This window comes from Colletes gigas, unplaced genomic scaffold (assembly GCF_013123115.1).
Source record: "Colletes gigas isolate AHSC1104 unplaced genomic scaffold, ASM1312311v1 Colletes_gigas_Sc00007, whole genome shotgun sequence".
Lineage (NCBI taxonomy): Eukaryota > Metazoa > Arthropoda > Insecta > Hymenoptera > Colletidae > Colletes > Colletes gigas.
The window spans coordinates 7,800,630-7,827,749 of record NW_025106636.1 but is presented as its reverse complement, the minus strand read 5'-3'; the positions used below and the strand labels follow the sequence as shown (position 1 = coordinate 7,827,749).

Sequence of the window (27,120 nt, the reverse complement as noted above, 5' to 3'; positions counted from 1 at the left end):
CGGACGTGATAAAAATTTGTTACACGGATCTCGGTGACACCCGATCCTGAACGACCGAACGGAAGAACCGTCGCGGATATAGAGGAAACACAATCAGCGTCAGAAAACCGCGACGTCGCCAGATAGATTTTTCACTCACTTTTCCAGTTTTGTTTACATACTTTTTCTTTTAACTCGTTCGTCGCTTCGCAGGTCCGCTTGGTTTCGCTCGCCACATCATCACCCCCCCGTCCCAAACCCCTCCCCGCCGTCGTATGCTTCCCCGTCGAGAGTGTAAGAGTCGCTACAATATTTTTTTGTTTACTCCTAAGCTTGTATAAAAACGATACTTCTTTTTTTTTTTTGTTCTTTGTTCAATACACCAAAGACGAGTGCATAAAGCAAACTATATTGGGACAACATGAATTCTGAATAAATACTTAATATTACAACAAAATCTTAAGTATTCTTCGTAATGTCACCGCTATATAGTTTGTAAGAAAATAAGATTACTTTACTTGAAATTTGTATGTACAGATATTACAAACAACGTTCTCGTAATGCATAGGCAATGTGTTTTTTTTTCTTTTTTTTTTAACTACACACTTCTATTATACATGCCGTGGAGCAAGTCTAACGGATCCGCCCTTCTATACTTTATTTTATCTCTCTTTTTTTTTTTTTGTTTGTTTGTTTTGCCCCTTGTTTCTCTTTTGTTCATTCGAGTTTCGGTTGGCTCTTCTCGTCGTTGTCCCCCGAGTATTTTACCGACACGTTCGCGGTTCGAATATATCTGTGACGAATTTTCCACGCCTACGGAGTACCTCCCTGCTCCGAATCCTTTCGTACTGTACGCAAGCACCGGTCCACTCGTCGTGTAAATGAAAAACTAACACTTCGTATCAATGTTGCTCTTATTATTCAATATAATTTACACAGACAACTTAGTTCGGACGTGATTCATACCGCGCAACTGTCGCACTCGGGTTCTCACGAATAGGGAACTTGGTTCGGAGCTCGGTTAACGGACGTTTGCTCGAGATCTAGATCGAATGCGCCGAAACAATTTCTCTAATTTTGCTTTATTCGCCTTCGACCGGACGAATTTCTTGCAAGGAGGGCAGAAAATTTGCTTTTTTTTTTTTTTAAATTAATAGTATCTTAAATAATAGGTTTCAACGAAAAACGCTTTCGTTTCAGGCATATGTTTTGTTCTCGAGATAAGTAAGGTTGAAAGTAAAAATTTAGAAGTCCTTGTATCGAGGAATCATTAATATTATCTTATCGATTTTAATAAGAGAATAACATCAGTTATTTTTGTTCATCTAAAGTGGATGTTTTCAATAAACAGCTATAAATATTCATTTGGAAATAAAGTGATATTAAACCTTCTTGTTCCTGTTATGGAAATTTAAAAACTGCATCACTATTTGAACGCTACAAGGACTTCAACTTTTGTATCCTTATCGTTTATAAGAAAAAATATAATGTGAACACAAGACTCGTAAAACATTGTATCAGAAATTTATAAGTGAAACAATTTAACAAAAGAAGGGCATTTCTTAAACCCCTTAAGAGATCGAAATAATATATTTATTACAACATTAACGTCTGTAAAATACATATCAAATTCATTCTGTTTCATCGTAAAAAAAATAATACCAGACGGTTCTAGACACGATTCCCGACATATCCGTCTCATGATTTAAAAGTTTATAATCTCAAATTCGTCAGAAAAAAAACAACGTTACCGATTCATAATTTGCACCTACCACAAATTTTCCACGCGCCAAGGGGTTAAACAGCTCAAGACATACAATCTAAATAGAATCGATAAAAAAAAAAACCGTGTTTCCATTTTCAGTCCTCTCCTTATCAAAACAAAGAACCGTTTCAAATCATCTGATCGTTGCAATAAACAGTTCGTCTCGGCGAGTACTGTACACAAAATCGAAAACGACAAAAGACGAAAGAAGCGACATCGACGATAACTGAACCAAGTTCCTCCAAAGTCTCTGCTGCGATTCGAACGTACATGGACCGAGAAAATCTTAGATGCGCATCCACAGTGTGTGTGTCCTAGCCAACAAGATTAATCCTAGGATCGCCGATCCCCGGCGACCATTATTTAAAATTCATTTTTGCATCGCACACGCACACGCATTCTCTCTCTCTCTTTCTTTCCAGTCACATCTCGCAGAGCACCAGCATCCTCTGTACACAGTGTTGCTCGGTGTTTTGTGTCCCACTTTCTCGCACCGCCGTCCACCGGTGGCGGAGTCCGGCGCCATTTTATAGAGCGTTCGGCACTGGTCGTTCCCGTTCAACCGATCTATCGCGAAACGGTTGAAGCCTGGTACGCACGCACGCACATCCACCCACACACATCGTATATATATGTACACAGCGCGCGGACACCACCGCACTCACACTAGAAAGTCAGGGTCACTGTAGTCCTCGCTCTCGCTACTGTCGGAGATTCTTCTCCTCTTCTTCTTCTTGTGTTTCTTAACCTTTTCCGTTTTGTGCGCGCGATGCTTTCGGTGCTCCTTGGCGTCGTGGTGGGCGTGTATCGTGAGCTTCGGTACGCGCGGCGCTGGCATTTGATGCGGCGCGTTCGCGGACGCGTTGTGCACCGGCGTCACCGGCCCCGAACCGGCCATCGAGTTCACCGAGTTGTTTGGGTACTCGATCGTCGAGTTCAGACTGGCAACAGCGTTGCTGGTCACGCCGCCGTCCGCCAGTTTACCCTCGATCTCGGAGTTGCCTATCTTCCCCGTGGTGTGCTCGTTCGAGTGCTTGCCGCTCGTGTCGGCCTCGTTCTTGTCATCCTCGCCCTCCTCCAGGTCGAACTTGAGCATCAGCTGCTTGAAGTCCAGGTACTCCTTCACCAGGTTCCTCCTGCCATCCGCGTCCAGCTCCGCGTTGCTGTCGCCCCCCTTCAGCCTCTGTAGTGTAGCCTTTGGTTTGAACAACAGATTGCTCTTGCGATTCACGGCTTTCTCGTAGACCTTGGCCGCCTCGGTCGGCGAGTACTGGCCGATCTTCTGATCGGAGAAGCCGTAGAGGTCCTTCAGGTGTTGCCTCAACGTGAGAAGAAGCAGAAAGCCTTGGCTGGCGGTGATGTACTCCCTCAGCAGCGTCGTGTCGTTCGGTACCCTCGCTAGCAGAATGTCCTCGTCCTCCTCGTCGTCCTCTTCGTCCTCCAACGCGGACAAGAGTTGATCAGGCCGCGGCAGACCGTCAGGCCCCACCGTCAAGACCGACTGGCTCTGCTGCGTTAACTGATTGCTGCCTTCCTTCGGTAGTAACGCTTCCCTGAACGATTGCACCAAGTTCGTGCCCGACATTGAGATGATTATGTCTATGTGGTGTATAACGAACAGTGGCTCGTCCTGAACTTGATATGTAAAGTATGCGAGATTGTCGGCCAGGTACAGCATTTGCGACAAGCTCGTTTTAGCGCTCTCGTCGAACTGCTTCAGGAAGGACAGCACGATGGCTCTCCTCTGCTGCTTCGTATTCCTTAAAATGGTGTACAGGAAACCATTCAACGCGCCCGGGAACTCACCTTCCTTTACCCGCATACCCCTGACGATGACGTCCGGCTGCAAGATACCCTGCAATCGGTAGCTCAGCTTGATGCCCAGCTGAGACTTCATGTGAATGAAGCCAGGATACTTCTTCTCGATGTCCTGCAGCTGCTTATCCGCGCTGTGGCTCACCGCTTTCTCGCAATCGGTGCTCATACAGATCAGATAAGGTACTATTTGGACAGGATGTACCAAACCTTGCGCTAGAATCAGCTGTATGACCTTCAGAGCAGCGTGTCGAACGCTCACGTTTTCGTGCAGGAATGCTTCGAGAATTTCTTTCACGTACAGTTGAATTACGGTGCTCGCCATCCCCGAAGACACGTCCCCCATCTCCTTCAGGTTCTCCTGTTTCGACATCTTCGCCCACTCCATGTCCTGCTTGATCATCCTCTTGTCCTCCTCCTGTAGGTACACCTCGATGTTGTTCAACACTTGGATTCTCATGTGAACCAAGGCGTTCTCCGACGTAAGCAGATGATGGTACAGCTCCTTCAACTCGGGGAGCAACATGAACTCGTAGTGACGTATACACAAGGAACCGATGGCTGAAAGCGTGAAACGTCTGATGTCGTCGTTGTCCAGGTGCACGAAGTAATTCAGCGTCTCGAACACCTGGTCCTTGATGTTCTCCGCCAAGCCCTCGATGACGTTTGGATCCGTGAAATTGAAATGCCGCAACAACAAACCGACCGTGAACAGCGCTCTCTTTACGAACGGCTTGTACTTTAAAAGCATAGGATTCGTAGGGTCCTTTTCGTAGAACGATTTGTACTCGGTCAGATGTCCGTAATATTTCTTAAAGCAGTCTCGTATTAATTTAAAATTTCTCGTTACGTTGTTAACTATGGAACCTAGACAGGACAAACAGCTGGCGACGACCGATCTGTCGTGCTGTAAGATCAATTTCACAGAGTCCTCTTCCAGTTGGGCTAAAAAAGTCTCGCTCGGGTGCTCCATCAGCGGCACGACCAACTCCAGAGTGTGGGCGACGCTCCCTATGATCTGATAATCACCTTGCGTCTGACACTTGAGGCTCAGATAAGGCTGTAACGTGATCGCGTGACTGACCAGCAACTGGGGACGTATCTTGGCGAACAGATACAGGGTCGTCAAACAAGCGACCAGTCTCTGCGACGATCCCTTCTTCTCCTGCTTCTCGGACTCCAGATTCGTTTCCTCTAATCGTAGAACGTTCTCGATTAGGCAGTCGACGATCTGCTTGCACGCAGTTAGCAACGCCTTGGGAGGCTCGGTTTGCATCTTTGTACTATCGTCTTTGTCCTCTTTCGGCTTGAACAAGCTTACCAGCAGCTGTTCGAACCACTCAAGACCCATATCTTTGCTAGCTGCCACAACGTCCGTTATGTTCATCACTTTTCTCAAAAGCGACTCGGAGTCCAGAGTGGGACGTTCTCTGACCGGGGTGAACCACATGTTTTGAAACACCTCCATGACCAATTTCCTAATTCCTTCCTCGTCGTTTACTCTCCTGATCATTTTCACGCAGATCTCCGGTATCTTGGGGAAATTCGGGCACTCCATACAGATATCTTTTAGAATTTTAATCACGCGTTTTCGAACGCTGACGCCGGTGTCCAGAATCCTGGCGGACAGCATATCGTAATATTTATCTATTAATTCCGGTCTACTTAGTACAAATTTCCCCACCAAGTCGACGGCCGCTTCTCGCACCGATGTCGCGTGGTCCAGAAACGAATGTTTCACTCCCAGTTGCATGTCCACTCTCGCCAACACGCTCGGGTCTGCTTCGACGATCATCGTTAAACACTTCATAGCCTTCGTCCTGATCGCTATCGACGATTCCATCAGCACGTGGAGGATCTGTTTCAGGTATCTATCGAAGCTTTGCGAAAACGGCCTCTTCGAGGCAAGGTATTGCGATATAAGTTCCGCCGAATTGTAATCGATATACGTCTGCAGAATATCCGGTTTCGTACCTGTACTACACGGCCTTATTCTACTTACAATATACTTCTTCTTCTCCTCTATGATTCTGTAAGCCTCTGAATTCTTCTGCTCGTTATTGTCGTTCTCGTCCGCGTCTGGCTCGTCCAGCTCGGATTCGGACTCCTGGTCGCTGGTGTGATGTTTATTTTTCTTTTTCACTCGTTTTTTATGTATCTTTTTATTAGGGCTGTTCTTCGCCTGACCGACTCTGGACTTCTCCACCGCGCAGTCTCTGTACCATTGGGCCAAATAAAAGTGACGAGCGTATCCTAACGCGGAATCCTTCGTCCCGTTTACTGCCAAATAATCCAGAAGTACTTTCTGTAAAAAAACTGTCCTCTCTTCGTCCTCGCTCAGACCCGTGATCTCCTTGTCCTTAACTTGATCGTAATCCGAGTCCTTCTGTTGCTCTATTTTTATGTCCTTTATAATCTGATCGATGGTAGACAATTTGCATTGGGAATTGACCGCGTCTTTTCGTAATCTGGCCGCAACAACGCCCAGGTAATCGATGGATGCCACTCTGAGAGCCATGTCGGAGCTTTTATTCGAAAAATGACCCACCAGCAGATTTCCAAGCACGCTCAATAGCAATTCGGCTGCCGGCCATTCTGGTTTGTTCACGGTGGCTAGCAAATCTTGCACGAAATTTTCAAACAACGGTCTGTAATCGATCTCCTCTCCTTTGCTACCGCATTTGCTGAGGAACACGGTTAAAAAATTTCCCGCTATTCTGGTTGCCGTCTCGTATTTGTTAATGATTAAAACGTCAGCGTCGAAGTAATTTAGCTTTTTCTCGTCCTTCTTCTCGTCCTCCTCTTGCGATTTCTTTTGCTGCGGGATAATACTGTCTGACAACACAACAACGCATTGGATAAGTTGCAGGACCAATGCCGTTAACATTTGTATGTGATCCTCGGAATTTAACCTGTACGTTCTCAAGCTTCGTTTGCTGCTCGGAAGTCGTGCTATAGACGCTAAAATATCATCGAGTAACAATCTTCTATGCTTTTCGTATTTCGTGAATATAACAGTGACGAGCTTCAAAGCGCTTAACTGAAGGTCGCTAACAGATTCAACAAAAAATGGTGCAACGCCCAGCGTAGATGCATGCAAGACGCTCGTATCCGTTAAAACTTGAATGTTCAATAATTCAGCAAGTAGACCAACTAATTCGTGCATCTTGTTATAAACCTGAAGAATACTTTTCTCGCGCACCTCTTTCATGTGACCCCTCTTTTTACGACCACTAGAATTATAACTGTCAGTCTTGCTTTTCGTATCTATTTTATAAACGGGATCGAAAGAGGGATAAATAGTATTTTGCAACTGAAATTTCATAAAAAGAACTATTCTATCAATTACATCCTCTAAGTAAACCATTTTTGGCATATTACTAGACGTCATAATATGTAACGAGATTAACGAAGCATCTACGGCGCGCTGCACCCTTTCCATAGCTAACTGCGTCCATAGCCGACTTTCGTCGATGTCGTCGTCGGGATCAGCGAGGGGCGAGACTTTCGCTCCGTCTCGGATATTTTTCTCCAAGATATTCAATAGTCTAACCAATCTATCCGCAGGAATGGACTCCATCGCTCCTAACGCTTTCAATTTCGCCGCTTCTGTACATAAATCGTGTAACTGATATTTAGGAATTAACAATTCCGGAGGCACATCACCGTCGTCCTCGAATTCGGCGTTGGTAGTGAAGTCTTCGGTGTTTTCGAATATCGTTTCTATGGTCGTGTTGAAACGCTGATACGTATTAGTCTCCATCAGCTCCTCTACGCTGAGCTTGGCCAACACTGGTACAAGCTTCTTCTCGATCTTCCGTATTTTTGGTTTCGAAGGCGACAGCTGTTCGCTCCTTTCGTCCTCGTCGTCGTCGTCGTCCAACACCCTTCTTCGCCTGCGCGTTTTATCCTCGCTCTTCTTCCTCTCCGCTTTCTCCTTCTCTCTTTGGACTTGACGTTCTTTCGCGCGCGCCTTAAAATATTTATTATTCTTACCGATCTCCTCCTCGCTTTCCGAATCCGACTTGGTCTCGTCGAGATTGGAGATCCCCATTTTCGCGGCCCGGCTCGGCGACTTCTCCGCGAACGCGGCCAGGCTCTTTTGCATCAGAGCCTGGTCCGCCAACGATAATCTGTCCAGCATTACGACCGGCTCCTTCAATTTCTCCGGTAAAGGGCCAGGCATTTTCAATACCTTCTCCGAGTTGTTGTTCTGCTGATGCTGCACCAACGGTGTCGCGGCAGCGTTCAAAGTATTGACTATTTCACTGGTGTCGATGGTCGGGAAAGATGTGGTCTGCGTCGTCGACAGTAAATGTTGCGTCGCGTTATCCAAGCTCTGTTTCGCCTCGATATTCTCGATCGGTAGATCGATATCAGGAAGACCTGTTACTGGATCGAGTAAAAATTGTTGGTTCTCTTGTGCCGAACTATCTATATCCATTGGCTGATGAGTTCCCAGTGGATGATGTACTTGTTGATTCATCATAGGATCGTAGATGTTTTGCTGCATGTTAATGGTTTGATGCTGCGGCATAGGCACGTGCGCACGCATAGGGGATGCCATGTGCATGTTGTGCTGAGGCGTCATGCCAGCCATATTATGGTGTTGCGGTGTTACGTTGCCGAGGGTCGTCAACGGCGTACCAGGAGAACTCATATGTGCCGGTGAATACATATTTGGTTGCTGTGTTATGTTAGGCAGAGGATTGATGCCGACGGGCGGGGGAAGCACCGTTCTGGCAGCGGCCGGATGAGCTGGACTACCTTGCGGCGTTTGTCTCGACCCCGAAGAACTCGAGTAAGATGGTGAAAATCGTCCATAATTTCCAGACGTCTGATTGGTATTATGCATGATAGGTGTTCCCTGCGCCCAGTTTCGTGGTGAATTATACTGGGGGCCCTTGAATACGTGCGGATTTATTTGTAGAATCGCCTTGAGTAGTTCCGGAGTGTTTTGCTCGGTTTCCAAAGGCTGTTCAGTATTTGCATAATTGTCTTTCAATTCAATATGATCGGACGACGTTTGCGATAATGATAGTATTAATTGCGGCACTAAGTTCTCGTTGCGAACACTTAATAGTATTTGTGCTTCTTCCGCCACTCTTGGATGAAACAGCAGGGACTTGTTAGTCAATGTCTGTGGCAACGGCGTTGGAAGGGGCATTTCAGGTAACAAGTCGGTGAGACTCGCGATACCAGCGAGAGTTGTGATTGGCACACTCGGTATAACCCCGTTCATCTTGAATATGATTTGTTCTGGCATTACAGCCTCGACAAAAAATATTATTAAAATTAGGTCTAGTGTCCTTACGTGTACTCTGAGGTTCATAGAATTATCCAACGTAACGAACACTGCACTAACATATTATAAATGTTCCGTTCACAGTATGTGATAAATATAAATTAACAGAACATATCTAAATGCACTGTTTTCACAAATGTTTAAAGAAATCATTGTTAAAAATCTTTACACTCGCATTTTCAAGACATTCCGACGTCAAAATTATTTCACCGTTGAACAGAATCGTATCTAATGCTTGTTAAACAACACTAGCACTAAGATATATAATGGGAACTTAACAATGTCTCTTTTAAGTTCCCATGATGCATCAGAAAGTATCAACCAAATTTTGACGAAGCTCGAGGATCCTCCAACAAACGGTCCATTGTTAGTTGTAATTCTCTGTCCTGGAACAGAGAAGATTGCGTCCAATAAAATATCTCAATCATTTATTCGTTATACAATCTATTGAAAACATTAATATTTTAAAATAAGGTAAATAAATGATAACATTTTTGTACATTACATAAATATTCATATATAACACATTAAAGTAAGATGCAACCAAATATTTAAATAATTGAGTGCTATTGATTTAAAATGTAATAAAAATAATATAATAAATCTTCTTATGCAAAATAAAACTAGTATAAATACAAATTCACACAACACTGATTCGGTGACACAAGCTTTCATAAAATATAAATTTTGTGTAAATTTACTTTATTAACTGCATATCGCGTGAAAACGTTTAAAATTATCATAAACGCGAAATAAAATGTTAATAGTTCACGATAAAATGTCACAGAATAGATTTCAAAAAAATAATCTTAGTCATACATGAAGGTTAGAGTAATCTGATATGATCTATTTTATGCTAATTTCGGGAAATATTGTCAAATATTACACTGTATTTTAGAATTTTACATAATCTCACAATAATGCATCGAATAAAACATTATTTAAGTCAAAGTGTTAATAAGAAGAATCATTTACTGCAGGTACTATATGTACCTATCTATGCATACATACACATATATATATAAGCATGCATAGTGTGTATACATATACATCCATACAAACTATACCACACAAAATATTACCAAATTGGAATAATTAATTGTACAATTATTTCAATTATCCTTCACAAGTTTCTTCGTGGTCGAGACCAACTCGATAAATGTAACACTTACAAGAAAACATCCATCAAACAAAACAGAAACCAAAATAACCAACAAACAAAGCGATCAGTGCACATGATATCAATGAAAGTGTCATTATTTCTATAGAAAATTCTATTTCCATCTGCAAGCCCGACTATTTACATCACTGATTCACATAATTTCATCTGTCGATTCGCACAACATTCAATGGTTGTATCACTATAGCCACATAAAGCTGATATTATTACCTTCAATTGTTGGATATCTACCATCCAACATCATATGTATGATAACATGGCCTTAGGAGGATGCTATTGGCTGGAAACTTCTTCAGCGAGCGCAATTCTGCTAAATAATAGAATTGCCATGTTCAGTGATGCTAGTAGAAACGCTTGTATGTCATTTTGACACAACGGAACGAATATCGGTCGAAGTTTCGTGTCAATTGCCTTACCGAGCTACGCGCAACGATTATTTATACTGCAGAATGCGAGCAGTGAATGGAATTTTGGCGGGAGGTGTGTCGATATCCAAGAACCCCGGCTCGTTCAATCTATAGAAACCATCGACGTTCGCGCGTCTGCCAAAACAACGGTCCCTTCGTGGTGAATCGACTCGCAAAAGTTTTCGTCGTGAAGATATTCACTCAATTGTCATCCGTGGTTGTGGCCTATTTGGTTGGACACGTTTCCCCCTCGATCACCAGGGAACACTCTGCTCCACGACACCGCACGATTTTCACTTACATTTCTCACGGCACCGCGTAAACATCGCCATGTCAAAGGTGGTGTATCGCGGGGAAAACAGTATTTATAGTGTGAATACGAAGAAAACAGACACAAAGGCGTCCATTTTCCTCAGCAGCGAGTTAGCGGAAGTTGCGTAGTAGATACAGGCCAGATACAGGTATACCGGCGCTACGGCGTCGCATTTCAAATTACGGTGAGCCGTTCGCATGAGGGCGATATGGTCAATCCATAGCGTTAAGTTTTATTAATTATATTCAACAACGCAATCGAAATGGTAATTAACATGTTTTTAGTGTGATTGATCTTCTAACCGAACCCCTGGTCCCTCGATTATGTCCCTACCGTATTCGCGCTAGGACGCTCCCCTAGTTTATCGTGACCAAGAAGCGAAATGCATACGAAGAACGTCTACTTAATTCTTCTTCGTCGCATCGAATATGGTAATTGAAAAACTGAATCCCCGTCTACAATTATATTACAATCAGGCTATGTATACGCGTCCTATAGTCGTTGATTAAACGAAACTTCGTTTGATTGTCAAATAGGTATGCAAAAACAGTTGGCAGTTCCGATAGTCAGTTTCCCAGTAGACTTTCGATACTATGTTTTGATTGTATAGTCGATGGCATTCAGAGCCGGCATCAACTGTATGCCGAATAGGCACCGGGGTTAGAAAAATGACACAAATATTTGTGAAAAATGATAAGACAATTAATACCGAAGTAAGAATTATTGAATTTAATCCGTCGACGAGTAAACTGTTTTCGAATTGTTGTATATTCGTTATCTAATATGCAACCTTTATAAGTTTGACGTTCAGAAAAACAATACAATGATTAAAGATAAAATTTAGTCGTTCTGAAAAATAAAAGTCTTTATGTGGGGGTGCCGCCATTAATTAGTGATACTTAAGGCGCCGCATACCATTGAGACGACCCTGAATGATACAGTAAATTTGTTTGCAGATGACGCCACTAGTGCCTCCTTTGATCTTTCGGCAATTATCGCTTAAAAAGATATTTTCCAATTAATGACTGTTTCAATTAACTCACTTAGTGTCGATATGTAATAATAGATGCAATTGCTGCCGGTCGAGTTTCATTTCTACTTGTTTTATTTCGAAACTGATACACGAAGAATAAGGTAAACGATGACTTGCTATTTTAATATAACAACACATAAAACATTTTACATTAAAACATCGCAAATATTAATCTTTGGAGGTTGACATATTTTCGAATTTGGAATTCGTATGCGCATAACGTAGCGCCAAATATCCATGAATCTTTATACATAGCATATCTTAAAAGTCCCTATTTTTTGCGATAGAATAAATCTAAAAGAAATACTTCCGTAATACGATTAGACGTATATTTTCGTACATAACACAAATATCAAATCGAAAAGAAAATACAAAGTTTGGTTAGGATATGTTACTATGAAAACAGATTCGTTATTCATAGCTCGAGGCTGAAGGAAATCTAATAAACAAGTTTAAAATAATCGAAATATAGTTTAAACATTTATATGTAGTGAAAAAATGTATAATAAATTGTTAACTTGTTCTATCTTACAAAAATGGATAGGGATTTTCTGTGTACACTGTATTTCTATGCGAACAGGTTGGCGCATCGTCCGATAGAGCGCGCTGTAATCGGCGGAATTTCGACTCTCGTGCTCGAAGGCTTAAAAAATAAAATTCTGAGTAAAAACTCCAAAATGGCGCGACTGCTAAGCGTAAACACCCAGTTTTGATGTTAGTGAGGCGCATTGGCCGCGAAGGATTTGTGTGAAAATTCAACGACCTGTTACTTTTTTTTGTGTTTAACTGTGTGACGAACAAATTTTACCTGAATGTTCACTGTATCCACGATCGCCCATTCTATACCAGGTAAATATCGAACCTATTTGACTTTAAAAGTGTTTTCCAATCCGAAACCTAGTAATCTGCACGGAAATCGTGCTCGAATTTTCGTTAATATCACTGCCCATCGATGCTACGATATTTATATCATGAATTTAAAAAATTCGAGCGATTTCTAAGCGAATTTTGAAGCGTCGTGTCTTCTCTTTAAGTGGGACACTTTTCTATCGTAAAATGCTAGAAATTCTCTCTATTACCTGCTCCTCTTAACATGCTAATACGTTATCTTGTCATAATGAGAGCAAAAATTCTCATTTGTGCTATGTTTAAGTAATGATTATTTTATTAAATGTGCATGCGTATGCACCTACAAAGAATCACAAATTTTGAAGCAAATGAAGTTTACGAGAACCAAATACATCAACATACATTATAACAAAGGGAGACAAATTGATATTTAGAAGATTTTTTAAATCAAAATGCACATATTACTCATTCTCCCTTGTGATAATGTTCAAAATCATATCAGTCTTTAAATTTACTTTGATACTAACTATTTAAAAACTTTCTATTTGCTGTATAATCTCATTCTGTCTGTAAATCTTTTATAAAGTTTAAAACTGTACACAGTAGTTTTTTAACGTTTGTAATTGTTGCAGGGAGTGACCCGAGTAAAATGACCCAGAAGCGCAGTGCTAGTATGGCTCATATAGGGTATGTTTTGTTATAAAATAACACATCATATTTTTCCTTTTATACCCTTGCACAGAGTGTTGTGGCGTATGTGTATGGCAAAGAGAGATTCAGGATGTACAATAAGGAAAAAGCGTTTGTATTATTATATATGCTTGATAAGAGTCGAGGGTGTCCCTTTGTCACCTTTGCATTTGGATGCAAATAATTGTTTAAAAAATTATTTACTACGACGATACATTTTCTTTGTATCAATTACAACAAGTGCTAATTTTCAGCACTGTTTTTTAACGAATTTTGAAACGAGAACGTTTGGTACAGTGGTAACTGTGGTGCAAGCTTAGATCTTGCACACACACTGGAAAGTTTTAGTCACTCTCGATTAAATACGATTCCCAGAAGCGCCACGCTACCTATATAAGATCAGTTACTGTGTCTGGCACAACAGCAGGCAATTTCTGAGCCGATGCTCGCTGATATTCCTTCGCGCCAGCGCCAGCCATTGCGACACCGTCCAAGAAACATTTCGTTATCGTAAACATCGCATACTTTTACTGCCGGCGCGGGGACCGTTCCCCCGGTACACTTTTTACATAAGAATTTATACGTCAATCCGCTATAAATACACGTCCACTCGAATCACTTAAAATTACCTCGTAATTTCCATGCAGTTGCGAACTTTTCTTTAATCGCTCCAATCTCGGTATAAACGACGTACACGAGAGTATCGCGACGAATGATTAGAAATTATTTTTATTCCCCGGACGTGCGCTTTCTTATCGTGTGTTGTAAAACAGATAGGCAATTGCGAAGTGGGGGATCGAAGATAAATTATCTCGAATACGCGTGGAACTATAAAAATTGCGTGCATAGATGCGCATGGAGGAAATCTTGAGATCTGTTCCAGGCTCGACTTGAAATAAAGGAGAATTTTCTAGATTGTATCAAAATTAGTTCCCTCGTATCAAAATCAAATTTACAAAAAAATCGCATTTTTCAAGGTTTTATGATTGTGCAAAATTTTTATAGAAAATTCACAGAGTCAAATTTCACTGGTATCGATACTTGATTCAATATCATATTAAAAAATCTCAAATAAAATTCACCCATCGTCTATGAGTTTCCCATTTGTAATACACCGAAGAAACATTTTTATCGCCATTGATGCTCCCCAGAATACCACAGTTTGGTGAAATACCCCAGAAGATTACAAATATCTAAAAATAAATGTGCTCGCAATTCCAACTAGAATAATTCGATCGATAAATTATAAGTAGGTATTAATAACTGAGAATTGTAAAATATATCCACGTGGGTAATCGGGTTGGCGAACCCGTCCTCAGGAGCGTCGTCGTCCTCGTGGGCGCGTAGCGTGCACAACGAGGACGATGCATCCCAAGCTAAAAGTCATGCTTTACACGGTGGCTGTTCTGGACTGGCTCTCTGGTGGGAGAAGTGATAGTCCTTAGCGGGGTATAGCACAGCGGCACATTATGCGGCTATGGTGGAATCAGTCACTGGCGAGTTGTGGGTGGTGACTAGTCGGCGATCCATCCGTCCGAGGAACGTGCTTCCGCGTTCGTGCGTTTTCGCGAGAGTCCCCGAATTCCAATGGTTCGTCGATCGCGATCCAGGCCCGGTATCGTTCGCCAATCGCCCCGAAAGTTCGCCTGGTTCCGGATCCTCGGCACGTGTCGCGTCGTTTCGATCGTGGATATCGAACTTCCGAAATAACTCGCGTCCGCGAAAGTGTCCACGTTTCGAGGATCGATGAGAAACGTTGGTGGTTACAAGTTGAACTTGTACCCCCCCCGGGAGGATCGTGTGGGGTTCGTCGACGGGGCCCGGTGGAGCGAGGCAATCGAGGCGAAATATAATGGGTGTCGCTGATCGGTCGGATTAGTCGTTCTTATTAGGCCCGGGCGCCTCGCGTGAAAGCGATCCGTACTTTCCAAAACGGCACCGAAAGCGCGGACAATGCATACGCAATCGTACCGCCGTCCTCGCCTGGTTCCCTCGAACGTGTCATTATCGCGGTAAAAGTCGGACCCACCGCCGCGGTAATGGAACTTTGAGGAGATGAGTCTTCGAACCCCGTTGTTTCGGGGCACGTTTTCATCGAGGAGATTGTGATCCAGCGAGTGTCGAATCGAAAAAACCGTTCTGTGTCGAGTGAGAATCGAGGGAAAATAGTGTTCGATGGAATTTTCTTCGGTTTCTTTTTTAGCGTTCAAGTGGTCCAAGAGATATTCGAAGATCCGTTCGCGATAGCCGTGCAACGTTTAATCGCGCGGGGGGACGTTTGTTTGACATTCTTGTACGGTGCGGCTGGAAAAGTGGAAATAAAGTCCGGCTGGACGGGGGATAATTCTTCGCCGCGTCGCCCGTAAATACTGCTCGGGGACGAGGAAAAATTGCCGCGGATATCTACGGCCAACAGGCCTGGAATATCTGCCAGAAACGCGCTGCGAGCAGAGTGTAAAGTATCAGAGATTCATCGGGCATAGATCTTTGCGTAAAGATGACGAGATAACCCGGGGAGGTGAACGAACGGTTTCAGGATTCCAATAGGGAATCTTGAAATCCGATGCAAACTAGCTGTTCACCGGTTACCAGAAATGCGTGCTCCGAGATTAGACAAACTTGGACGTTTCGTTTCTGTATAGATATTACCGGAACAGCTGGTTTGATAAGGCTCCAAGAAGTTCCTGGGATATAAGGAATAGGAGCTTCAAGACTCCAGGGCAACAAGAGCAACTTGGATCCTCTTCTTTACACTCCTCGTAAAGGGATTAGGTGGTAGAGAAGAATGTGATTTGTACAAACCCTCTGGCAGGTGTCCAAGAACACAGCAACATCATAGAACCTTTGGGCTAGATACAGAATCTATGGGAGCAGCTAATCTAAACAACTTGTTTCTATGTTATTGAACGTCTACCATGTTAATGAATGCAGGGAATCACTCAAGACTTAATTAACGAAGGCAGAAGTTCCTAAGCAATCAGGAGGAAACAAGTACTAACAGGAGATTCAAGACGCTAGGATAAGTGTTCGCAATTGGATGGTAGTCTTTGGTGATTATTCAAGAAGCAAAGAATATTTTGTGAAGGATCAAGACCCAAAGAAACTTGTGGAACGAAATGTTCAGACGATAGAACTCTAGAAACTTACCTGAAGAACAGATGCTCTCGAGATCGAGGGTTTTGGGGCATCAAAATGTTGAGATAGCAGAGCACCAGAATCTAGCAAATTTAAACGATCCTAAGATTAAGGCATCACAACGATATCGCTTAATATTCGTGACCATCATCCAGCTAATTTAAGTAACTGACTCCCGAAGTTCGCGATAAAGAGTGAAAGATAACGAGTTGGGATTGCACGACGTTGGAAAGCCCCAATAGAGATCTCAATATTCAGACTGTAATAAGTCCCTGCCCGAGTCTACCGAGTTCGACTGGCCTCGATTTCAAAAGTAAAACTGTTGCCACCAAAATATGAGAAAACTGTTGGCTCGAACAACGTCTTCTTAACGAATCGACCGGGCTACCAGAGGTCCCCAAAGACTCCCGCACGGATTCGAGCAGATCCGGCCGATTCCCTCGCAATCTAAGGCCCATCTCGGGTCCCCGAAAGATTTCGCGATAGCCGCCGGTGGATCGGGACACTTGTTCCCTGGCTCGAACATGAACTAGCCACGCAGGAAGTCGCCGGGTCGTCAGCGAGCAACGACGAGAGCCGACTGTTCCGTGTCTGTTCTACGTGAAAACCGTCGAGAGTTTGATCGTCGCTGGACGCGGCGGGCAAGATGAAGAGATAATCGAAGCGGAAGGCGAACGAACGGCTACGGGAACGTCGGTAGAGAGCTCTCGTGGTCCAAGCAGGAGGGCAGAAGGGTCGGCAAAATAGAGTACCCCGGCGGCAGCGGTATGTACGGGGGCGGCGCGGGCGGCGGGGGGTACGGGGTCGGTTTGGGCCCGGGAGCGGGCCCCTCGCATTACATACCCTCCGCTTCCTCGGTGGGCTACCAATTGGCCCCGCCGCCCCCGCCACCACCTCCGGCCTGCCCCACCGCCGGAAGTCAGCTTCTGTCTTACGGGCCCAACCTATCGCCCCATCATATGCAGCAGACGCACACGGACGCGCAACAGTCCAAGAGACGGAGGTAAATCATCCACGAGAATCTCTTACTTTCTCTCGAACATCCTCTCCTCCCCCTTTTTTTCTTCGTTTCGTTTTTTTTCGGGTTAGTCTCGAAGATGGTGGGGGGGCAGTTGACCCCTACAGTGACGGGCAGCTTTGGGCCTTATTAAGGCAAATAATTCACTGGTCGGACTAATTTTCGGTGGTAGTTTGTATCTTTTATAATTATATTTTTGGGGCCTCATGAATTTCCAATATGGCTGACTTCAGGAGCAATTTTGTCGTGAAGGTTTCTTTATTGCAACAGAAATTTATAAATAATTGACTGGTTTATGCAGTTTGTGTTATCATGAATGAAACCTGGAAGTTATAGTGCATACTGTGTTGCATAGTTGATCGAATGAATTATCCGACGGCCGACGATTCGGAGTCGAATTTCACACTCTGCTTGAAAATCGAAATTTTTACGTTCTCGTTTGTCTACGAGAGTATAATCAATGGATCATTAAGATGTTTCTGATAAGTTAGTGCAATACACGTATTTATACATACGTTGTTATGAATCATCTAATATACTATACCGCCAGACACTTAACCTTTCCGGATTGGCTCGTCGACGATTCAAATTCCTTATCACTGCCCCCGACATCAAGAATGTAAATCTCCGATCAGATAGAAAAATTCAATCCGAAAAACCGAACTTATCTATACGTGCATCGCAAAGTAGAATTTACGTGAATTCTCGAAACACACGCTTATCGTACAAACTAATTGTTTTCAATTCTACACTCGAGAAGAAGGCGCGAATATCAATAATAATCACAGTATTATCTATATTTTACAGTTGAATGAAAATAAAGAAATACACGTTTATAGAATTAATATTGAGTACAATCTGACGTTCCATAGTTTCGACATACTGTACATTGTCGGACAGGTAAACATGTCTATAGTGCCTAATTCAGAAGTCGTGTAAACACGTCCATAGCCTCGGAATATGTAATCCGCCGGCCGTGTAAACATGTCCGTAGCATCGGAAGGGTTAAATGTAATCAAACACCTCCGCTTTGAGCTGATAAGAAACATAGACGCCGGTTGGAAGGCAGTTTGACACGAAACATTGTCGAAAAATTTATCCACCTACTCGAATTTTTTTCTCGAAAGTGCGTAGGAATTCGTGGGTATGTCTATTCATAAAAAATGATTGCAATTGACTCCTCTAGCTGAAAATAATTTTTTTAAAATGATTTGAAATTTTTTAATTTCGTCGAAACATTTCACACCTATTCGAATTTTTTTCTCATATGTGATTAGGATTTCGAGGGTATGTCTATTCACCAAAAATGATTGTAATTGACTCCTCTAGCTAAAAATAATTTTTTTAGAATGATTTGAAATTTTGTATTTTCGTTGAAAAATTTCACACCTGCTCGAATTTTTTTCTCGAAAGTGGGTAGGAATTGGAGAGTATGTCTATTCACCAAAAATGATTGCAATTGACCCCCGCAACCGAAAATAATTTTTCCAGAATGATTTGAAATTTTTTAATTTAATTTTTTAATAACTTTTCAACGAAGCCTCGATCAAGATATTGATATTCTTGATTTTCGTCTTATTTTGGCTTCTAGAACCTCCCATTAAAATTTTTCCCAGGTGTGACTAAACACCTTGTATATTGCATGCCCAAAAATTTGAGCTAAACAATGCATCTGTTTTTTTTCGATCATTTTATCGGAAACTCGTATTGCCGCGGCGTGCTAGATCCAGTAATAAAACGTTTAGCAAAAAACACAACTATACGTCGTCGATAACGTCTGACTAAATAATTATTCGAGGCGTGCAGCCGTTCTGTCCCGCGCTGTATCCGAGCGCAGCGCACCTCGATCGAAACGCGTGGTTCCGTCAACGGGAACGGGATTTCTAAATTGTAAATGACCGTTGCGCATAGTTAATGAACAAAGAAAAAAGAAGAAAACTGCCGCGAGAGCACAAGCAGACCGTGTTCGGTCTAGTTTAGCCGGGAATCGTGACCGTTGTTCCTTACGATTGCTTATTGAAATTGAGAGAGCCGTGAGCGTATAGCGGTCATGGATTCGCAATTCCCTTAAATCAATAGCAATGACGGCGATGGCGAGGCGGGGGAGGAGGGAAAACTTCTGCGGTTCGCTTCGGAAATTTCTTCTATCGGCCCATTACGTCGCGATTTACGCGGCGCAATTGGACAATACGTGGCTCGCGGTGCCGCGATTTGCGGATTATCATAATAGCCGGCCCCGGATCACCGACTAGATCGATCCTCGTATCGTTAAATTTAATCGAACGAGAAATCAGCGTGCGAACATGCGAACTGGGAGGCGAACATGCGTTATTTACGTTGCTCGCAACCTTCAGAATCTTCAAAAATTCCGATTCTTCCGATGCTCTGTTCACCGATTTCAATGAAATTTGGTAAATTGATATTATATTATATTATATAACAAGTATGGGTCGAAGTATCATTTGTTTCGGAGTTATAAAATATTTTATTATTGTTACCCAACTCCTTTTTATCGGTTCACAAGGGTATGTTCAATATGGAGGCAAATTCATTTTGACACTGTAGAATTTTTATGTCGGAAATAGGACCATTTTTCAGGACTGAAAAATTGTTGGAATATAGAAATATTGTCACTATTATTTTGCAGTTATTTAGTTTAGGGTTCTCCCATTCTAAATAACATCGTAACGCGTGGTAAGTTCAGAATGCCGGTCACCGGTGACCTCCGTTCCCAGAGGGGATTTTTGAACTATGCTATCGCGGTGGACGATTCCGTCTCGGTGCAAGTGTCAAGTTTTCCATGAAATTTATCACGTAGCGTTTTATCATCGAGGGAACATTCCGTGGTATCGGCAGTAATTCGTCCGCGCCTCGGCTCGCGATTGGTCGAAAAACGAAACAGTGACGCTACCTTTGAATCGAGATAGCCCGATTATCGGCCGAAACCTGCGTAAAAACATCGCGGGGCCCTCGTAAAACCACTTTACCGCTACCACGTGGACGGAAAACACGGATTTGCTAGTCCATAATGGGAATTCGAAAATGTCGTAACATGTTGCGTCAACCGTTCCTTCTGTTTCGCGCTGTTCGCGTGAATTTTTATCGATTTGCAATTCGAAAAGATAGCTGTACACTATTTCCAACCTCTTCGGGCCCGTTACAGATAGCGGAATCCTTGAAGAAGATATTAAAATCGATTTCTACTCGAGGATCCAATACCAGAAAAACTTGAAAAATGCTAATAATTACTAATGATTATATATAGTTCAAAATTATTCCAAATGTTCTCAGAATCCATTATTCCATCAAATTAAAAACGAAATTAATTTTAAAAACATTTTAAAAAAATAATTTCAAATGGTTCACGTAAAATGGCACTTTACGTCTGAAATGAGTATACAAAGTATACTTTGCATAGACGTACATGAATTTATTTAAATATTTCATACCGTTAAATGTATTATAATGTATAATTGCTTGGTTAAAAAACTGTTGGAAATTATTGTATCGCTTCTATATTCTCCAAATACATTAAAATTGTTGAAATGTACGATGTTTGGTTCGACAAGCGCGAAATTTATTCTTTTCTCGCGATACAGTGTTGTACGATTTACATTTTTAAATATCGAGAAAGATTGGCTGGTTGCGCGATGTTATTACGGGATCGGCGAATTTTTCTCTGAAATACAAACACGTCGACAACACGGATTATAAATAATGTCACGTTTCGGCGGAAGTAAATTGCTTCATTATTGTCCAATGTCTTGCGTAACAACTACCGACTTCATTATATATACAAAAGGACTGAAAAACGAATATACGACTTCCTCATACTTCGCGTCCTTCGGGTTGGGTTATAATGTTTATTGCGTGACTGTTTTTCAATCGACACGTTCCTGGCCATCGCGATCGGTTTGCTATAAAATCGGCTGCCGCCCATTGGCGTACAGATCTCATAATTAACGATCAAAACGACGGTGCAAAATTTAATCGAACTCGAGGATAATTTCTTAAAAACATTTTTCTTTTGTTATTAATTCACTCGTTGAAATAGATTTCATTTTTATCTATTGAAAGGAGGGATATTCTTCACAGTGGCGTAAGAAGATTTTTCCCAATTTTATTTTAATATTTTTGTATACAGCTTTAGAATTGATTTTCAAAATACAGCAGTTATAAAATAGTTAAAATAAAATGTCATAAAAGGACACATTTATTTCACGAAATAATTCTGTAAACCTCAATTTGGCGTTACGAGTAATCGTTACCATTTTTACCATTTTTACCATTTTTACCATTTTCATGTTATCGTTTAACTGTGATACCATTCTTGAATTATAAAAGTTTATCAAAGCGTTAAAACACTCGAGGGCCCCCGAAATTTGGACAAAGACGAAGGGAACGAGAATGGCCCCGATTCAAAAATTGTTTTCCGGCGATAATGGCACCCCCAAGTGGCCGTGGCCGCGGCGGCGACCGGGATCTGGCATTTCTACGATCGCGTAAAAACTCGATCTATCGAAAGGGCAACCGTCGGCCGCTGGTGGAGCCGTGAAAGGGACCTTTTTTCCCCTCGCGTCGGGTCTTTCTTCTGTCAGGCCATTATCTCCGCCGGGTTATTCTCACTTTCGTCGAATCCCGGCCAAAGTCACGCTCCATCGACTTCTTCTTCTTCTTCTTCGTCAACTTCGGCGCGGGACATTCTTACTTACGGCTACAGAACAAATCCCCCGCCTCGGGATTAACAGTTCGAGCTTGTTGTTTTTACGAGGTTCCCTCTTCCCGAGCAGAATGGTAATAAGACCGATTCGATTTTCACCGGGATCGTCCTCCCTCTTCTTTAACGAGACTTTTAATGAACCATCGACCGCGAAAAAAATGGCACCGGTGACGCAGGAGCGTCATTACGTTTTCATTACCGTTTTTACGACCCCACGATCGTCTCAGGTTTGACGTTAACAAAATTATTCTGGCAATATAAAACTTTCAGAAAAGTAACTTTGATCGTTCACCCTGGGATTTTGTTATTATTCGATACCAATTATTTTGTGTGTTTCTTGTGGTGAAATGTTAAGGAACATGAATCTGGATGATCCAGAAAATTTCACGAATTTGGTCCGACAATTCGAACGATAGAGTTCACCGAGTTATCGAAACTGTAACTTCAAAGCGACGAGTCCGGGAGTCCAGTGGAAAGGAACGAGAGAGTTCTCCAAGTGTCGCGCGACTAATCGCGAATGGGATTTACTAAAGGCGAATTATCCGCGAATTGTGAGAAATGAAAAGCATTTTTCGCGGGACTGCAACGATCCCAGGCACGAGGTGGACGTCTAATACTACGAGCTTAACGTACTACGCTCGACCACGTGCATCGAACGTGCTAGGCACCAAACAAAACCCACTCGTCGCGGAATTCGTCACGTACCGGAGATTTGCGGCCGTTCGCGAATTTACGCGGCCGGTTACCAGATCATTACGTTACGTAATGTTCCAGACACGCGTGATGCTTGTCCCGGGACCATTCGCGGCCGAATTACCATTTTTAGCAAATTTTTCCTTCGAAAGCGTCCGATCAACAAAACAATCCATACAAGGAACCAGTGAAACTTGTTCTATTTGATAAATGGGGGCAATATTTTGTGAAAGAGTCCAGGTAAAGTGAAAATGGTAACCTGGGGGGGGCCATTTTTTAAATAGAAAGCGTGCTTGTGAATTACGTGTGCTGATCGGGGAATACAAAATATTACTCGTGTACTTTTTTAATATTTATAGCGTTCAAAATTATTTTGCCTCGCTGGTGTGTGAAGTATTTATTTTAGACAATTTAATTACCATCTTGAAGATAAGTGGTGATGAATACTGGCAATTAATCGTAAAATTTTCACTCCGACGGAGCCGGTTTTACTTTCAACGATCAGTAATAGATTCTTGCCACAGAAATAGTTAATATTTCATCGTGAATTATATTCTCGACCCATGCGATATATTCCACCGGAGCTTTTCACGTGAGAAGTCGTTGAACCGGATGGATCTACGACGAGGAAAGTGTGTTTCGAGATTGTGGCGCGCGCGCGCGCGCGAGCTCGTATGTTTTTTTTTTCTTTCGTAATTAAGACCTTATTAGCTACGCTCGCTACGCACATAATGCATATTTATGTCATACAATATCGACATGCATCCTCACACAAGCGGACTTGCTGAAGGAAATAATATATTAAACACTAAATACGTCGATGTTTGTTGGTTGAATCGGATCGGATAAAGATTCAATTAAACATATACGTATTCAAGGAAATTTATTTTAATCGTTCAATTATGTTATTGGCTCGTGTAATTCGGTGCTTGTAAATTTAAATTTGTTCGAGTAAATAACGGAGAGTTATAGCTACGGCCCTCGGAGCGCGAAGACATGCGCTTACCGCGCGTTGAAGTCTCTGAAACTCGTACGAAAGTCGCGCCCATTAGTCCATTACAATTACATGAATTATATATGAACGCTCAACTATTTATTATGGCCATTAATTCTCGAACGAAATCAAATTTTATTTACCACCGTTTGGTGCATGGATAGATTTGCGATCGCCAAAAATTCTCAAGTCCAGATTTATTCGAGAAGAGTGGATTTTCGATGTCCTGCTGCCCTCGTGGGGCATCGATAATCGCCGAAACGGAGCCTTCGACGAAAAACCAAGACGACCGGGCAGTTACACGCCGCACGAACAGAAGTACCAAACGGCGTTCGCAATTAAGCAGATTTCTTATTTCCTCTTCCTTTTGCGTTTTCGTCGCGTGACTTTCCGCTCGAGGCGAGCCCGCACGCCCCAAACAATAAGGGTTCCCTCAGGCGTGAGAACGCTCGAGTTCCTCATTCGTTCCATTCTACCGTGAAACGGCCGATTCCCGACGAAGTCGTTGTATCTTTCGTCGCTATCGCTCCGCAAACCGCGACGAGAACCCCTTTCTCATCTCCGCGCGATTCAGCAATAATTTCGCTCTCCTAAGTCCCGGTGGCCCGCGGGCCCATTCGTGGAAACCAGAACTTTCTTCAAATGACCCGCCAATCACTCTGCAATAGCTACATAGGCGTGGTATTGACGTAAATTGTAATATTTTTTAGAAATTCTCAGTTCAAGTAGAACGTATAAATCTATTTTAGTCCGCCATATTGAATTTGATCAACGGATTCGTAATCAACATCCCCAGAATACCTTACACAGTTATACGTCGTACTACGAATTCTGTTGATCCTCTTTAAAGACTTATAAAGCCACGAATGACAAACATGGCGGCTATGGCGATCGAAAGCTCTATCGTTCCTCTTCGTAAATCCCAATTTTAAACAGTAAGAAAGATCATATAAGGCGTTCAAAATTCCCCAAGTGTGATCAATGTAATTCTCAAATAATCGAATAGTATACGAATATTTGGATCGTCTGAGCGTAGTTGGACGAGTAAAATAGTTGGACCGGGAAGTCCCGGCCCTAGTCCGGGGGGAGGCCAATCAGACACTGATACGGGAGTCGTTGGTCTTGAAATCACACCGATCGTGAGTCGCGAAAAAGTCAGCGCGAGCAGCAACGAGGGTCGGTAGGAGCGATCGAGGAGGCGGTGACCAATAAGGTCGGGGGAGAACGGATAAGAGTCCCGGAGTCGGAGAACGATGGACCGCCTCCTGTCGCGGGGCCCGTTCCTTGGGCCCGCCAATAGCTACGCTCTTTCCTTTTAATATGCCAACACTCACGGCCGACATCGCCGCTCACCTAATGGAAAAAACGTCACACTGCCGTGCTTAGGTGTTAGTTTCTTGGTCAGCGATCTGTCGCCTCGCCTTTGCTCCTCCTCGCTTCTCTGCTGCTGGCTTCCGTTCGGACTTGCCAACTGTTTTCCCTCAGGTTGTAGATACTCCGCGACATAGATACAGTTAATTAACCTTTCCATAGCGAACGGTTCCATAGAATTCCCATTTTATTAGTTTGAGAAGCCCAGGGAACACTTGATTCTTTTTAGACATTTCGTTTCCGTGGAACACCTTTATTTTTAGTTTACAGATGCTTCGCAATTATGGAGACTAACGAGTTCGATATTTTAGGTAGCCATTAGTAGACAGTCAGTTTTCTATCAATTTTGCTAGAATTTTTAAAAGGATCGTCTTAATAACCCAACAGTAACTCGCTAGGATACGTGTTTGGTAGCCCAACAGTTGGGATTTGATACGAATCAGCATCCACCAAGGTACTCTGTTGGATTATTCTTATCACCTCGGCCTTTCTTCTGTCGGACGTTGGAGGAAGGGTCGGAAGAAAGTTGTTAGGAAGAGGCATCACTCTTTCAGGACACTTGGTCTGCGTAGGCCTGTACATCGGATAGATCAGCCCTGTCCAAAGCTACATGGCTAGGCTGTAGATACGCGCGAGCATTGGAAGACTTAGCTAGGTGTAACACACGTGGACGCAGAGGAATGGCGAACGTAAATGTACGAGGACGATCGTGGACAACGAGCTGAAAGGGGAAAGAGGGGGGTCAAAGTCGTGACTCTCCAGTCGAGCTGGAAAAATGCAAAAAGGCGCCACCGTAACCTGGACACAGCGCACCACATCGCGTGGGGCTCTTATTTCTCTATTTTTTGCTCCCTTCCGTTCGTTCGAAGCTTGACCGTCCGTTCTTTCGGTTCTTTCGGCCTGATTGGACGGGTTTGACCTCAGGAGTTGCCCACTGTTGCGGCACAGAGTCCCAAGCAGTCCCGAGAATCTGAAAGATTTGAAAGGTCAGAAAAGTATCAAGTGTTCCGGGAGTAATCAGAATCTTAAGTCCTCCAAGAATTCAACAAATATTGTTTTAAAAAACCACAAGATTTGTTAGATCTGATAGCATCAAGAAACTTAAGTTTGAAGTTGGTTGAGAGTCCCAAGTTCATAAAGGTACCCTAAGAGTTCCAATAATCCAAGAACCCCAAAATTGATGGGTTCAAACAATCTCGAACTGTTCCAAAAGACACTATAATCCGGATACCGTGCGCCATATCACCTAGATCTCCTCTTTCCCCGTCTTTCGTTCCCTTCTCTCCGTCTTTCTGTCTGATTAGGTCAATTTGATCTCAGGATATACCGTCCGCATTGTCTTTGGAATCCTCGACGCTTTAGGTAATCCCCAAACTTGGATCAGCGCGAGTCACTCGAACAGAATGACTGTGTTGCTTCGTATAAATCGTTCGACTCTCGACCATGCGAGTTGCCGGAGCGAAACTGGCGAGATGAAATCTGTTACGCTGCGTTTTTACAAACGCCACACGTGGTTGAATAATGTGTGCCTCAGCCGCTACCTAAGCCCGTTCCCAGACGCTTTACACGCTGCCTGCGTTGCATGATTTTTCTGTCGACTTAAATAATCCCATAATAGATTTTTCGAACGTTTTCATACCGTTGCAAACAATATTGTTTTAAATATTCTCAGTAGTAAATACTGACATTTACTGGAAACGAACAAACAAACGGAGACAAACATTCTAAAACTGTTTAACACCTGACTATCTTACAAACTATACGTCTGAAGTCTGTTGATCGAGCATAGTAGCGTCGATAATTGAACGTCATGGAGCTGTCATTCGATGACTATGCGAGCTTTCGAATAATAT

General features: G+C 42.9%; 2 protein-coding genes across 5 annotated transcripts in view; one reads left to right on the top strand and one right to left on the bottom strand.

Annotated features, from left to right (window-relative positions):
• Positions 1 to 1,623: 1,623 nt before the first annotated feature.
• Positions 1,624 to 9,177, bottom strand: LOC122396189 (nipped-B-like protein). Its single transcript, XM_043394367.1, has one exon. The coding sequence runs from the start codon at positions 8,889 to 8,891 to the stop codon at positions 2,406 to 2,408; it is 6,486 nt and encodes a 2,161-aa protein (XP_043250302.1). The 5' UTR covers positions 8,892 to 9,177; the 3' UTR covers positions 1,624 to 2,405.
• A 1,608-nt stretch (positions 9,178 to 10,785) lies between these two features.
• LOC122396172 (aryl hydrocarbon receptor nuclear translocator homolog) overlaps positions 10,786 to 27,120 on the top strand; it is a 38,513-nt gene continuing 22,178 nt past the window's right edge. For 3 of the 4 annotated variants that reach the window (XM_043394340.1, XM_043394339.1, XM_043394338.1), the window contains exon 1: positions 16,607 to 17,474. In XM_043394340.1, the coding sequence (XP_043250275.1) occupies positions 17,239 to 17,474 (236 nt within the window). In that variant the 5' untranslated portion in view covers positions 16,607 to 17,238. Of the gene's footprint in view, positions 10,913 to 12,377; positions 12,647 to 13,278; positions 13,334 to 16,606; positions 17,475 to 27,120 lie in introns of those variants that run through there. The other variant, XM_043394341.1, reaches the window with a different exon arrangement.